The sequence below is a fragment of the Psammomys obesus genome, unplaced genomic scaffold, assembly GCF_907164565.1.
Source record: "Psammomys obesus unplaced genomic scaffold, mPsaObe1.curated_primary_1811, whole genome shotgun sequence".
Taxonomy (NCBI): domain Eukaryota; kingdom Metazoa; phylum Chordata; class Mammalia; order Rodentia; family Muridae; genus Psammomys; species Psammomys obesus.
This window is the reverse complement of record NW_026585504.1, coordinates 23506816-23523573: the sequence shown is the minus strand read 5'-3', so window position 1 is coordinate 23523573 and position 16758 is coordinate 23506816. Positions and strand designations below refer to the sequence as shown.

Sequence of the window (16758 nt, the reverse complement as noted above, 5' to 3'; positions counted from 1 at the left end):
TATTCTCTTATAAATGAGTATATACCATGTATGTCTTTCTGCTTCTGGGATACCTCACTCAGAATGATATTTTCCATCTCACACCCGTCAGAATGGATAAGATCAAAATCTCAAGTGACAGCACTTGCTGGAGGGGATATGGTGAAAGTGGAACCCTCCTCCATTACTGGTAGGAATGTCAACTTGTACAACTACTTTGGAAATCAATCTGGTGCTTTCTTAGAAAATTAGGAATAGTGCTACCACTACTGGGCTAAAATCTTAAAGATGGTCAACCTTAAAACAACTTTTGCTCAACTGTGTTTATAGTAGCTTTATTCATACTCACCAGAATCTGAAAACAACTTAGATGTTCCTCAACCAAAGAATGGATACAGAAATTGTGATAGATTTACACAATGGAATATTTGTCAGCTATTAAAAACAAGAAAGCCTGAAATTAGCAGGCAAATGGATGGAACTTCTCTCACTTTTTTCTTAAATTTTTCTTCTTAACCCATTTAGCACTCTGGTAGATATCTGTGTTAAACAAAAGTGATGTTGTAATTTGGCAACAGGTAAATAAAAAGTTGGTGGAATGTGGTATGTAGAATTGTATTCAAATAAAGTTTACTAAGTTATTACTCAAAGAAAAAAAACATTTAAGTTTGGAAAACATTGGTTTTGTTAAGGAAGACATAGAGAATGGGTTGAAAAATATTCCTGTATAAAGGTTCTTTCGTATTTGTATTTCTGTGAATAATTCACAGTATTCCTCTGGCTGATTACTAGGCATTATTTTCTTGAAAATATTATTAAACCTATACCTGAATTGGTAGAGTGGTAAATATATTGAATATAAGTAAATTTCCTGACCTAAACCTCACTCTGTGAGGTCAGTATCAGTTACTTGAATTATTTAGTACAAATTTCTGGATATTAGGAATTTTTTTGGAATCCATGTAATTGTTTATCACCCTTTTAATGGCATTTTTCATCTCTTTATTTCTCATTGTGTAAATGGCTGGATTTAGAAAAGGTGTAAAAACAAAGTAAAATACAGCAAGAAATTTGTCCAACCAGGTGATTTGGATAGGGCACACATAGATGAAGATGCAGGGCACAAAAAAGATCATCACCACTGTGATGTGGGCAGTGCATGTGGACAGGGCCTTAGATGCACCAGCTTTAGAGCTCTGTCGTACAGTTCTAAGGATATATGTATAGGATATGAGCAACACAATGAAGCACGGTATACCCACAACTCCACAGTCAACATTTGTAAAAATATCCAAGTCATGAAAATCCATACAAGTTAACTTGATTATAAGTGGTATATCACAGAAAAAACTATCAATTGCCTGGGAACAAAAAGGCAGCTGCAGAAACACTACCAGATGACTCATGGCATGGATAAAGCCAGTCATCCAGGAAGTCAGCACCAACTCAGTGCATCTTTTCATGTTCATGATGGTGAAGTAGTGGAGTGGTTTGCAGATGGCCACATAGCGGTCATAAGCCATAACCACCAAGAGCACCACCTCTCCTCCACCAATGCAATGGAGGAAGAAGACTTGAGACATGCAGCCTGAAAAGGAAATGGTCTTGTTTTCTCTGAGAAAGTCTGTGATCATTTTAGGAGTGGTGACTGAGCAAAACCACATATCAATAAAGGACAGGTTTGCCAACAGGAAGTACATGGGGGAATGGAGATGGGGGTCAATGGTTATTATAGACATAACAACAATATTTCCAGATACAATGAGTATATAAAGCATCACAAACATCACAAAGAGTGAAAGCTGAACACTGTGTGAATGAGCAAGTCCTAAAAACACAAATTCTGACACTGTGGACTGATTACCTCTATCCATTTTATTCAGTGTGTCTTTAGAAACAACCTGAAGAGAAAAAAAAGTCAATTAGAAGAATGTGAACAGTGAGTTATCTAGTTGAACCTGACATTTGTATTGTTATGAAGTTAACATCTACACCTGAAATAAAAATTCTAAATGTAAGGACAACTCTTTGTCAGCTTTGAGAAACATTGCTGCCCAAAGTGAAAGCTCATGAGCCAAGTGTAACTCCCCAAGAGGAGAAGCACCAGGTGTGACTGCTATGCACATACTCTAGTTAGAAATACCTCTTACAGGAGTGCAGTGAGGATGCAAGATGGCAATTTGAAGGCCTGAAAAATGTGTGGATTCATCTAAAAGTATTTGTTTCCATTTCTTTACCTATAAAATTAGAACACTTAATTTAATACTGTGTTGTGAAGGTGTAAAAGAAAATATTCACAGAAAAATTAACAAGGTTTTATTGTATTTGGGGTCAAATGATATATAGAATGGTTTTTTTTCAGCATACTTTCATGTATAATTTAAAACAATATTGTTTGTACAGTTTTAGGCAAGTATCTTATTGTAAAACTGAATAGTATGTTTAAGACAAGTTTATTTGTGAATGTATATATGTGTGTGTGTGAATATATCTAATCAGCTTCCATTAAAATATTTGATACAGTTCCTCCCAGTTGACATATACCTATTTGAACTATAGAACATGTAGATGCATCGTAGCCACACTTTCTATTTTCCAAAAACCTAACAACCATTTCATGATCCCTCTTTCTTTGCTCAGGAGTGTTTCTCAGGGCTGAGAAAGAAATTACAAAAACAACATCCTTCACAATAGCCACTAATAACATAAAGTACCTTGGGGTGACTCTAACCAAGCAAGTGAAAGACCTGTTTGAGAAAAACTTCAAGTCTCTGAAGAAAGAAATTGAAGAAGATCTCAGAAGATGGAAAGATCTCCCGTGCTCATGGATTGTAGGATTAACATTGTGAAAATGGCCATCCTGCCAAAAGCAATCTACAGGTTCAATGCAATTCCCATCAAAATAACAACTCAATTCTTTTCAGACCTTGAAAAAAAGATTCTCAGCTTCATATGGAGAAACAAAAAACCCAGAATCTCCAAAACAACCCTGTACAACAACAGATCATCTGGAGGTATCTCCATCCCTGATCTCAAGCTGTACTACAGAGCAATAGTAATAAAAACCGCATGGTATTGGCATAGAAATAGAAAGGAGGATCTATAGAACCGAATAGAAGACCCAGAAATAAACCCATGTACCTATGAATACTCGATTTTTGACAAAGCAGCCAAAACCATTCAATGGAAATAAGATAGCATCTTCAACAAATGGTACTGGTCTAACTGGATGTCTACATGCAGAAAAATGAAAATAGATCCACATTTATCACCCTGCACAAAACTAAAGTCTAAGTGGATCAAAGACCTCAACACAAAACCAGATACACTAAATCTGTTAGAAGAAAAAGGGGGGAACAGCCTAGAACTCATTGGCGCAGGAGACAACTTCCTGAACAGAACTCCAACAGCACAGGCTTTAAGAGCAACAATCAATAAATGCGACCACATGAAACTGAAAAGCTTCTGTAAAGCAAAGGACAACTCATCAAAGCAAAACGACTACCCACAGATTGGGAAAGAATCTTCACCAACCCTTTATCTGACAAAGGGCTAATATCTAGTATATACAAAGAACTAAAGAAGCTGAAAAGCAACAAACCAGGTAATCCACTTAAAAAATGGGGAACAGAGCTAAACAGAGAATTCTCTGTAGAGGAATATAGAAAGGCAGAGAAACACTTAAAGAAATGCTCAACATCATTAGCCATCAGGGAAATGCAAATCAAAACGACCCTGAGATTTCACCTTACACCCATCAGAATGGCCAAGATCAAAAACCAAGGGACAATACATGCTGGAGAGGTTGTGGAGAAAGGGGAACCCTCCTCCATTGCTGGTGGGAATGTAAACTGGTACAACCACTTTGGAAGTCAATCTGGCGCTTTCTCAGACAACTAGGAATAGTGCTTCCTCGAGACCCAGCTATACCACTGCTAGGCATATACCCAAAATTTGCTCAAGTACACAATAAGGACATTTGCTCAACCATGTTTGTAGCAGCTTTATTTGTAATAGCCAGAACCTGGAAACAACCCAGATGTCCATCAATGGAGGAATGGGTACAGAAATTGTGGTATTTTTACACAATGGAATACTACTCAGCAATCAAAAAAGAGGAAATCATGAAATTTGCAGGCAAATGGTAGGATCTAGAAAAGATCATTCTGAATGAAGTATCCCAGAAGGAGAAAGACAAACATGGAATATACTCGCTTACATAGACCTAAAAGATATTATAAACATAATGAAATCTATACACCTAAAGAAGATAATCAAGAAAGCAGACACTGGGAATGATGATCAATCCTCATTTAGAAAGACAAATGGGATATGCATTGAACATATGACAGGAGTCTACCGCAGAAGGCATCTGAAAGACTCTACCTAGCAGTGTATCAAAGTTGATACTAGAACTCATAACCAAACCCTCGGCAGAGTGCAGGGAATCATATGAAAGAAAGGGAGTTTGATGTGGAAAGAATAGGAGCTCCACAAGGACCAAACATATCTGGGCACAGGGTCTTTTCTGAGATGGACACTCAACCAAAGACCATGAGAGGATAAAACCTAGATCCTCTGCTTGGATGTGACCCGTGATAGCTCAGTAATCAATTGGTTTCCCATAATAAGGGGAATAAGGACTATTTCTAACAGGAACTCAATGACTGGCTCTTTGACCTCCCCACCTCCTAAGGGAGGAGCAGTACTGTTAGGCCAGAGAGGAGGACTTTGCAGCCAGTCCTGAAAATACCTGACAAAACGGAGTCATATGAAAGGGGAGGAGGTCCTCCCCTATCAGTGGACTTGGAAAGGGGCAGGGAGGAGATGAGGGAGGGAGGGTGGGACTGGTGAGGGAATGAGGGATACAGCTGGGATACAGAATTAACAAAATGTAACTAATGAGTAAAATAAAATTAAAAAATAAATAAAATAAAAAAGCATTTTAAATTAATTAATTAATTTTCAAATTAATTAATTAATTTGATTATTTATTTATTTATATTAAATGTATATGAGGGCTGTGTCTGCATGAATCCTTGCCAGGAAAAAGAGGGCATCAGATCCCATTATACATGGTTGTGAGGTGCTATGTGGTTGCTGGAATTGAACTCACGACCTCTGGTAGAAGAGCCAGTGCTCTTAACCACTGAGACATATCCCAGCCACTGTTGTAAGTATTTTAGAAGGCCCAGATTCAATAGAACCTTCTAATATTTTCTTTTCAGTTCTTCTTTGAACTTAGTGCCAATTCTCATAAAAAATGTTGACTTTGGCTTAAAAATTTTAAAAAGATCAATGAGCAGAAACTCATGTAGTAATAATTTTATGAACATTTACATGAAATATTTATTCTTTCATATGGTAATAACTTTTTACAGGTAGATTGTTTTGTATCAAAGTTCTAAACTCTGTATTAGAGTCAATATTTGTATTTTTGTAACATTTGTGTATATAGTCATAATTTTCACTATAATAGATGTCAGGTGCTAGATTCTCATGACCTCATAGTCCTGAGTTGTTCACTATGCTTCCTTGGAGGGCAGACTGCTTATCCTGATTTCTGAAATGAACAAGTGTTTTGGACCTTCTCATGTCTTGTTTTATATTTACTCCTATTTCTGAGATGAAAAGTAACTTATCTACAGTGTTTTCTATGAGTAAAAAATACTGAATCTGATTAAGATACAGCAAATATTATTCAGTGTTAGCAGTTTGCTGATTATACGGATCATTAGGAAAGGAATGCTTATCTGATGCCCTAACACACTCAGGTTGTGCCTTTTGGTGGTGTTTTCACTGATGGCAAACCATAGAAACTTCTGTTGGGTTTAAAAAGGTAGAGCGAAATCATTAATAGTTTGCTAAAAATGACAGAACATAAAGCAACATTGGTCAATCCACATATAATGGGAATTGATAAAGGAGATACCTAGAAATGTTCAAGAATTATCCTGGGCAAAAATGTTGTAGAAATGAGATGACTTACCAAATGCGATTCTTTTTCTTTTTTTTATTTCCAATTTCACATTTTGTTCCATCTGATGTGTGCTTGTGAAGACATCTATGACACACAGAGGCATTTTTTTTGAAAACATTTTTTTCTTTATTAATTTCACTTTATTCATTTTGTATCCCTCCCCTCTGTGGTTCCCTTGCTCCTCCCGTCCCAATCCCTCCCTTCCTCCACCCTCTGCATGCATGCCCCTCCCCAAGTCCACTGATAGAGGAGGTCTTCTTTTCCTTCCTTCTGATCCTAGTCAATTAGGTCTCATCAGGAGTGGCTGCATTGTCTTCTTCTGTGGCCTGGTAATGCTGCTTCCCCCTCAGGGGGCGGTAATTAAAGAGCAGGCCAGTCAGTTCATGTCAGAGACAGTCCCTGTTCCTATCACAATGAAACCCACTTGGATACTGAACTGCCATGGGCTACATCTGTGCAGGGGTCTTAGGTTATCTCTATGCATAGTCCTTGGTTGGAATAGCAGTCTCAGGAAAGACCCCTGTGCTCAGATTTTTTGGTTCTGTTGCTCTCCTTGTGGAGTTCCTGTCCTCTCCAGATCTCACTGCTTCCCATTTCTTTCTTAAGATTCCCTGCACTCTGCCCAAAGGTTGCCCATAAGACTCAGCATCTACATTGATAGTCTGGAGGGCAGAGCTTTGCAGAGGTCCTCTGTGTTAGGCTCCTGACTTGCATTTTATTGGAAGCATTTCCTTTCAGCCTGACCTATATTTACTGCCTGAAGTTGTCCCATAGGTTAATTCACTTGTTCTGTATTCTGAACAATATGAGAGACTGGGATATAATTATCTTGGACATATCTTAGCGATTGTTTTGTTAAGAACAATACCAAGTGCTACATATTTGAGGAATTAGAAAGACATTCTTATTAATCACCACCAAAATGAAATTACTCTATTACTCAAAGTATTTGTAGTAAAAGAATCCATAAGAATTGTTTTCTTTTCCTGTACTTTCATGTATGTTTTAAAAAAATATTGTTTTTACTGTTTTAAACCATGATTTTAATGTTCAACTGAACACTTTATATAAGATTGTGTATATGTAAACATATATAATTACTTTTCTTTAAAATACTTGGTACTGCCCTATAAGTTGACATACACCTATTCAGTAACTATGGGATATGTAGATGCCAAAGGCGTATTAGTCATGCTGACACTATTCTTTTCACCTGACAACCGTTTCATGGTTCCTTTGTTTCTCAGCAGTGCTGTATGTATTTTAGAGGGCCTAGATTCAATAGAATGTTCTGTTACTCCATCTGGAATTCTTGCCTTTGTCTTGGTGTCTATTCTAATAGAAAAGCACTAACTTTGGCTTTTTGATGAATAATATTAAAAAATCAACAAAGGAAAACAAACTAAATGATCTTTTTAGGACCATTTAAACCAAGTATTTATTCTTTCTTCTTTTTAAAGATTGTCCATGTAGAAGTTTTGTATCAAAAGTGTAAACTCTGTATTAGGGTCAATATTGATATTTTGGTAAGTATTGTGGACAGAGTCAGAATTATAGACATTAGTAGATACTATGTGATAGGCTCTCATATCTTTGAACTTGTACGCTCATTTCCTCTAATGTCTTGCTTATTGGTAGCCTCCTTGATCTGATATATGAAACAAACAGGAATTATACCTCTTTCCATTCACTTGACTGTTTCTTCCTAATTCTGAACTAAAAATTATCTTATGTTCTGTGCACACTATAATCAAACATTATTTTGCTCCTGATCAAGAGACTGAGAATTCTTGTGTAATGTTAGCTGGATGTTGCTTATACCACTGGTTAATGAATGATGCACCCACTAACACACTGATGCTGTGATTTGGTCTGATGTTAATCCACAGAATATTATGGTGGCTTAAAAGATTGTGAAGCCTTTTAGTTGTCTTCTAAAAATGACACATGATATAGAAAATATGCTCAAATACATATATAATGGAATTGGTAGAAAAGATACCTATAAATATTTTGAGAATTGTCTTAGAATATTGGAGAGATTAAAATGACTTACAAAACTCATGCTTTTCTTCAGGCTCATATTTTTTTCCATCTGACGTGTGCTCCTGAGGACATCCATTTCATGTAGATGCGGTCTCATGGAAGCACATTCTCTAAGCCTGACCTATATTCACTGTCTGAAGTTGTTCCCAAAGGTGAATTGACTTGTTCTGTATTCTGAGCAATAGGAGGATCATGAAAATAATTATCATGGACATCTCTCAGGGATTTCTCTGTTAAGAATGATACCAAGTGCTACTTATTTGTGAAATTACAGAGACATTAGTTATCACAGAATTGACAACTTTAGTTCATTTTCAAAATTATTCACATGACCAGCAATAACCAAGGAGAAGTTTTCTGATATCGTGATGTGTTACTATGTCTATTTCATAAGTGAACTAAAATATCTTATCTTTACAAGAGGCTATATGCTGGACAGTGTGAAATATGACTAGAACAAATCCATATTGTAAATGCAGTTTCCTAGTTCATGAATGGGTTGTGTCAAATTGGTGGGCAATTTTGGTCATTTGCTGGATTCATTTTATTATGATATGTGACTCTATATGGTGGTGGAAGGTATGAATTGGATGTCAAATTATTAACACTCCATTAAAGTTCTTTTTTACTATTTCATAGACATTAATGATGTACATATATTGTAGATATTAATGATATATATATAAGTATATACATATATGTACACACACAAACACATACATATATATGTTCTTATATCATTATGAAAATTAGAGAACAACTTTGTGGTGTCCGGTTCTCTTCTTCAGCTTATCAAGTGCTCTGCAACTGAACTCAGGTGGCCAGAGTTGCATAGCAAGCCTTTTAATCTAATCAGCCACATGCCAAATACCCCTCCCATTATGTTTCTGTAAAATACTTAAAAATTACAATATTTCACTTCTATTTTAAATTTAATAATAAATAAATGAATAAATAAATAATAAAAGAAGCGACATTTAGGTCCGATAGGTGACTCTACAATGGTAGTAGGCATGATTTGAATGCCAAGGTATTCAACTCCATTAAGATCTACAGTTTTCAGGTAAGACCTCATGAAAGTCAAGAGCTTCTACACAGTGGAAGGGAAAAACATTAACTGAGTGAATGGGAAATACTTTCCCAACAGAATGGGAGAGAATTCATACTAAGCTTACATCTGATGGAGAATTAACTCTAGCATGAACAAAGAAAAAAACACAAACAGTCATGAGGAGGTAGGCTTTTAATGGGATTAGGAGAGAGAAGCCAACAGAGGAGAGGGAGGAAAAGATGAGGAATAAATAACATTAAGGATGTTTGAAAAGCTTTAAGATAGCATTGCTTTATATTTATGTAACTTAAATATGTTTAAATCCTGAATGAAGTTTCTGTCACTTGGGCTGACAAAACTCCCCACAAGACTACCTAAAAATAACAGCAAAACAAAACAAAATAAAACAAATATAAAAACTCACAGAAAAAAACAAGCTCCAGAACCAGGCATGAGATATTTCTTTACAAGTTGTTGGTCAGGAAACTCAGAGATTTCCAAAATCTATAGGCTATTTCTATTGCTTTTTCTTTCCTTCCAAAGGTTGAAGATAAGCCTGTATTTCAGAAGGCACCAATTATCTCAGACAAAGGACTTGGAAGATTTGAGCCAGATCTCACAGGATTAACCTCCTCCCTGAGTGCTGACCATCATAATAACTGATGATGCTATTCAAGGTCCCAGCAGAAGAAAGCAATCACCATTGCTACTAGCTGTGATGCACATTACCAGTCTTGCAAGTTACTCCTGAAGTAGCAATAGTGGCACTCAGATCTTGGTGGTAATCAACATCTTTCTAATTGAACTTGCAATCTCTCCAATGGGAAGATAAATATACTCAATACTGGCAACCTAGCCAACAATTTGGGTCTAGTGAGGCCAGGAATCTTATTCAGAAACACAGAGCCACCACTTTACAAATAATACAAGTGTTACTGCGTTTTAAATACCTTTATACACAATGATAAATGTGGATCTATTACCTCACCAAAATGAAGACCATCACAGAAATCCCTCACTGTTCAAAATACGGAGAAGTAGTGATTATAGTGCAATCAGCCTCATCAAATACATTGACATAATTCTTGTACTCGATTCCCAAGGAACATTACAGAAGTTGGAGGTGGAAAGAATATAAGAGGAAGAATATTGAGAAATCTGTGTGGAATTTTGTCTCCCATCCTAGAAAAAGAAATTGTACCCATGATAACACACCAATATGGTTGTTGAAACAGTGCATGTAATCTCAGGAGGCCCCCCTCTAGATGTAGAAATCATGTGCAGAATTAGTGTTTTCCTGGAATGATTGCCCTAATTCGTCATACATGACTAAGAGGTCAGCTCTGAAATAACGTACATATAACCAGCACTAAGTGGACTCCGCCTGTTGTATTTGTATTTTATGTGTACATATGTTAAGAGTAGATATCAAAGAAAAAGAGACCTTGACTCTGAGAGGGAATGAAGGTGGGTGGACATGGGAAAGGTTGAGAAAGAGGACACTGGAGAGATGGGGAGAGAAAAGGTAATGGGGAAAATGATGTAATTGAATCTTTTTTAATTTTAATTTTTATATTAATTACAGTTTGTTCACTTTGTATCCCAGCTGAAGCTCCCTCTCTCATTCCCTTCCAATCTCATCCTCTTTCCCCTATCTCTTTCCATGCCCCTCTCCAAGTCCACTGTTTAGGGGAGGTCCTTAATTAAAACGAAAGCGTTCTTACTGGCAATAAGCAAAAAGTGGTGGTTTTGATATTGTATCAGTCGGGGGAAGAGCAGATGGCAGTCCCTCTTTCATCCTAGTTTTGTGGTTGGGCTCATGGCTAGGACACATGAAAATCAAATCAAATCAAATCAAATACAATTCAGGCAGCACAGAGAAGAGGAGGGAGACAGACAGGAACCTGCATTTTTTCATGCCAAGCATTGCAAGTGGGGAAACAGGTCTACAGAAGCATTCTCTGCCCCAAGGCACACTTTTTTGCAGGGGCGCGTCACACACACAGAGCCCACCTACCACTATTCAGTGCTTGGTGGGAGGAGCAAGACAGCCACACAACCTGACAGCCAGACCAAAAGCCAGACAGAGACCACTCCATAGCCATGCCACCCACAGATCTGCCCTCTCCCACACTGCACACATGGGCCATCGATACTTGCTTACCACCACGCCACAGGGCACTGACAGAGAATGTCACCCATGGTCATGACAGCTGGGTAGCCAGCCTGCAGTGGGAACCACTGTATGCTGTGGTAAGATGAGAGAGAAAAATAAGTGGAGCAGCTTGAGTATTATGAAGAGTTAGAACTGGAAGCTTGAGGGTGGAGAGGAATAGCTTGCTGTGAGTGTCCATCCTTGCCACCCAGAACCTTGGTGAGATCCCAGCCTGAGCTGCCAATAGAGGCCATGTATGGTTCTGTGGCTACTACAGTGGCAGGGGTCTGTGTCAATGTTCATGGTTTATACTGCCACTAGAGAACACAGAATCATCCCTGGTTGAAGCAGCTGCTGGAGAGCAAGTGGATAGCCAGGGGCTGTGCAGAACTAGCCTCACCCCTCCCTGGCTGTGGAGGTCTGGAGAGTTGGCCCCATTTCCCACTTGCAGCAGCACTCAGGAGAACTGGCCTTGCAGTTCCTCCAAGCAGCATATTGGAGCTGGTCCTGGTCATGGTGGTGGGGGTGTGAGTGAAACAGCCTTGAGGGCACCAGGGTGGGAGGACTGCTCATACTGATCCCTCCCTCATTCTAACACCTCTCTCCTCACTTCCTGGTTTTTTTCCACCTCCACTTTTCGTCACCCATTCACTCATGTTCCCTTTCTCTTCAGAGAAGGGGAGGCCTCCCATGCATGGCCACTGGCCTTAGCATATCACATTGCTGTAAGACCAGGTGCATCTTTTATTGAGGCTAGAAGAGGCAGCCAAGTAGGGGGAAAGGGTCCCAAAGGTAGGTAACAGAGTTAGAGAGAGCCCCTGCTCTTGATATCAGGGTCCCACAGAAAGAACAAGCTGCTCAACTGTTACATATGTACAGAGGTCCTAGGTCAGTCCCATGTATGATCCCTGCTTTGTGGTTCAGTTTCTATGAATCCCTACAAGGCCAGAGTAGTTGATTCTGTAGGTTTCCTTGTGATGCCATTGACCCATCTGGGTCTAACAATCCTTCCCCCTGCCTCTTCTGTAGGATTCCTCAAGCTCCACCTAATGTTTTGCTGTGGGTCTCTGCATCTCTTTGCATCAGTTACTGGGAGAAGCCTCTCTGATGATGGTTATGCTAGGATCCTATCTGCAAGTACAGCAGAATATCATCAATAGTTCCAGGTGTGGAATCCTTCTCATGGCATGGGTCTCAAGCTGGACAAGCCATTGGTTGGCCATTCCATTCATTTATGCTCCTTAAATCCTGCCTATCTTATAGGCTGGTAAAAAGTAGGTCAAAAGTTTTATGGCTTCCTTGGTGTCTCAGTCCTTCCATTGGAAGTCTCACCTGCTTACAGGAGATGTCTGATTTAGGCTCCATATATTCCATTGCTAAGGGTCTTAGCCTGGGTCTCTCATAGTTGTTTTGAAAATCTCCATTGCCCTAGATTTCTAGTTCTTCCCAGAGATGTCCCCAACCCAATTCAAGTTGTCTCTCCCAGTACTCTTATCTTTCCATCCTTCTCTGACCTGTTTCTATACCTATCCCCACACCCCACATAATGCAGTCCTTTCTCTCCTTCCACCCACAATATATATTCTATTTCCTCTTCTCAGTGAGATTCATGAGTTTCTCCTTGAGGCTCTTTCTTTGTTATTTAGCGTGTTTTGGTCTGTGGATTATAGCATGCCTATCCTTTATTTTACAGCGAATATCTACTTATAAGTGAGTATATACCACATTTCTATTTCTGGGTCTGGGTTATCCTACTCAGGATGATCTTTTCTAGTTCCATCCATTTGCCTGCAAATTTTATGATATCATTTTTTTGTTAGGTTGTTTGTTTTATAGAACATGGGATACATTTATTACATGAAACAGATTTATTGATAAAGTCCTACCTACATAAAAGAAAGAGGGAAAGAGCATCTGCACCCTCCAAAGAGCCATCAACAAGGTGAGAAAACACCAATGTGTCAGTAATTTTCTGAGCTGAGACTACAACACATAGCAACTTGATTTTACTCTACCACAATCATACTTGTGTACATGTAACACATATGTAAACATTTAGCTACAGTTGCCTAGATATTGACTGCTATAGATGATCAAGTGAGAAAGGCTACTCAGCTACATTGCTGGCATATTTGAAGAACTCTTTCTACAATCCATGCTTTTAGAATTAATTTATAAACTATAATCATTGCTAAAGTTCAGTGACCTGATCTTCAGTTTGCAATCAGTCTGTTCACTGCCATAGTTCTTATGTCATTTATCTGCTAATGACTCTCAGATTATCTTGATAACGGTAGTTCCCTCATAAATGGATTGATCAGACTCTAAGCAGGGTCTGTTTGCCTTTGTACTATTCTATCTTCAGGCCAGACCACTTTTCATTTTCCTGGAAGTATGTGTCATGCATTATAAACATTCAACAGAATATCTGGTCTCACTACTAGAGTTACAGTAACACCTCCACTCCCCATTAGTCCTGACAACCTTTCACTGAGTAAGTTGTCACTGCCAATTGGCTCTTTAAAAAATTTGTCTTTGTAACTAATGTTCTAATATTTTGTATTACAGATAGACACATTGTTTAGAATAAAGAGTGTGTTAAGTCTTTCCCTAAACATTCTAAAACTTTGTTTTCAGTGAAATACCTCAAAATGGAATCCTCCTGTCAAAAGCTTTTCGCAGCTTTATCTTTGTGTCTCTAGTCATTTAGCAAATGCTTATTTTTCAATTATGTTTAAATTTGAGTAATATCTGATTTTAAATATCTAAGTTTAAGGTTTTTTTCTTCTCACTTTATTTTTTATTAATCTTTTTTATAATTACTTACATATTATTAACTCTGTATCCCAACTGTATAACGCTCCCTCATTCCCTCCTAATCCCACCCTCCCTCCCTCATCTCCTCCTTGCCCCTTTCCAAGTCCACTGATTGGGGAGGACCTCCTCCTCTTTCATCTGACCCTGTTTTATCAGGTATCTTGAGGTCTGGCTGCAAAGTCCTCCTCTGTGGCCTAGCAGGGCTGCTCCTCCCTTGGGGGGTGGGGAGGTCAAAGAGCCTGCCATTGAGTTCATATCAGAAATAGTCCGTGTTCCCCTTACTAGGGAAAACAATTAGTTACTGAGCTACCACAGGCTACATCTGAGCAGAGGTTCTAGGTTATATCTATACATGGTTCTTGGTGGAGTATCAGTCTCAGAAAAAACCCCTGTGCCCAGATATATTTAGTCCTTGTGGAGCTTCTATCCTCTCCACATCATACTAACTCCCCTTTCTTTCATATAATCCCCTGCACTCTGCCGAAGGTTTGGTTATGAGTCTTAGTATCTGCTTTGATACAATGCTAGGTAGAGTCTTTCAGATGCCCTCTGTGGTAGGCTCCTGTCCTGTTACTTGTTTTCTCCTACGTCCAATTCCCATTCCATTTGTCTTTCCAAGTGAGGATTGATTATCTTTTCCTGGGTCTTTTTTCTTGTTTATCTTCTGAAGGTGTATAGATTTCATTATGTTTATCATACCTTACAGGTCTATGTAAGTGAGTATATACCATGTGTATCTTTCTCCTTCTGGGTTACCTCACTCAGAAAGATCTTTTCTAGATCCCACCATTTACTTGCAAATTTCATGATTTCCTTGTTTTTGATTGCTGAGTAGTATTCCATTGTATAAAAGTACCACAATTTCTGTATCCATACCTCTGTTGAGGGACATCTGGGTTGTTTCCAGGTTCTGGCTATTACCAATAAAGCTGCTACAAACATGGTTGAGCAAATGTCCTTGTGTGTTTTTGATCAAATTTTGGATATATGCCTACGAGTGGTATAGCTGGGTCTTGAGAAAGCACTATTCCTAATTGTTTGAGAAAGCACCAGATTGATTTCCAAAGTGGTTGTACCAGTTTACATTCCCACCAGTAATGGAGGAGGGTTCCCCTTTCTCCACAACCTCTCCAGTATGTGTTGTCATTTCAGTTTTTTATTTTAGCCATTTTGATGGGTGCAAGGTGAAATCTCAGGGTCGTTTTGATTTGCATCTCTCTGATGGCTAAGAATGTTGAGCATCTCTTTAAGTGTTCCTCTGCCATTCTATACTCCTCTACAGAGAATTCTCTGTTTAGCACCATAGCACATTTTTTAATTGGATTACTTGATTTATTGCTTTTTAACTTCTTTAGTTCTTTATATATTCTGGATATCAGCCCTCTGTCAGAAATAGGGTTGGTGATTATCCTTTCCCAGTCTGTAGGCTGTCGTTTTGTTCTGACAACAGTGTCTTTTGCTTTACAGATGCTTTTCACTTTCATGAGGTCCCATTTATTGATTGTTGCTCTTAGAGTGTGTGCTGTTGGTGTTCTGTTCAGGAAGTTGTCTCCTGTGCCAATGAGTTCTAGGCTCTTCCCCACGTTTTCTTCTAAACGATTTAGAGTATCTGGTTTTGTGTGGAGGTCTTTGGATTTTAGTTTTGTGCAGGGTGATAAATATGGATCTATTTTCATTTTCTAAATGTAGATATCCAGTTGGACCAGCACCATTTGTTGAAGATCATTGTTTTTAATAGTGGAATAATAAACTTTTGTAAAATGCACAACATTTTCTTTTTTTTTATTTTTCTTTTTAGTTACATTTTGTTAACTCTGTGTCCCAGCTGTATCCCGCTCCCTCATTCCCTCCCCAACCCCACACTCCCTCCCTGGTCTCCTCCCTGCCCCTTTCCAAGTCCACTGATAGGGGAGGACCTCCTCCCCTTTCATCTGACCCTGTTTTATCAGGTATCTTCAGGGCTGGCTGCAAAGTCCTCCTCTGTGGCCTAACAGACTGCTCCTCCCCTGGGGTGGGGGTCAAACAGCCTGCCCTTGAGATCCTGTTAGAAATAATCCGTGTTCCCCTTACTTTGGAAAACTACTTGGTTACTGAGCTACCACGGGCCACATCCGAGCAGAAGTTCTAGGTTATATCCATAGATGGTCCTTGGTTGAGTGTCAGTCTCAGAAAAGACCCTGTGCCCAGATATATTTGGTCCTTGTAGAGCTCCTATCCTTTCCATATCATAGGCAGTGACATTTTCTTTATCTATTTTTCAATTGAGGGACATCTATGTTGTTTCTAGTTTCTGATTATTGCAAATAGAGTGGCTATAAATATAGGAGAGCAAGTGTCCTTGTGATATGGTAGAATATCCTCTGGGTATATGCTCAGGAGTTTTATAGCTAGGTATTGAGGTAGTTCTATTCCCAATTTTCTGAGAAACTGCCAAAAGTATTTTCCAAATTAGCTGTGCAAGTTTGCACACATACCAACAATGTAGGAGTGTTCCTCTTAGGCCACATCCTTGCCAGCACGAGCTGCTGCTTGAGTATTTGATCTTAGCCATTCTGGGGGATGTAAGATGGAATCTCAGAATCTTTTTGACTTGCGTTTTCCTGTTGGCTAAGGATGGTGATTATTTCTTTAAGTGTTTCATGAGGTCCCATTTATTAGTTGTTGATCTTAGAACCTGAGCTGTCAGTGTTCTGTTCAGGAAGTTGTCTCCAATTTGTTCAAGTTTATTTC

General features: G+C 38.6%; 1 protein-coding gene across 1 annotated transcript; it reads right to left on the bottom strand.

Annotated features, from left to right (window-relative positions):
- Positions 1-881: 881 nt before the first annotated feature.
- LOC129673028 (olfactory receptor 4K3-like) lies at positions 882-1856 on the bottom strand. Its single transcript, XM_055602701.1, has one exon. It carries the CDS (start codon positions 1851-1853, stop codon positions 882-884), a length of 972 nt encoding a protein of 323 aa, XP_055458676.1. The 5' UTR covers positions 1854-1856.
- Between the last annotated feature and the right edge of the window lie 14902 nt (positions 1857-16758).

Coding starts and splice junctions, on each gene's coding strand:
- LOC129673028 (XM_055602701.1), bottom strand. CDS start 1,853: ATGGATAGAGGTAATCAGTCCACAGTGTCAGAATTTGTGTTTTTAGGA.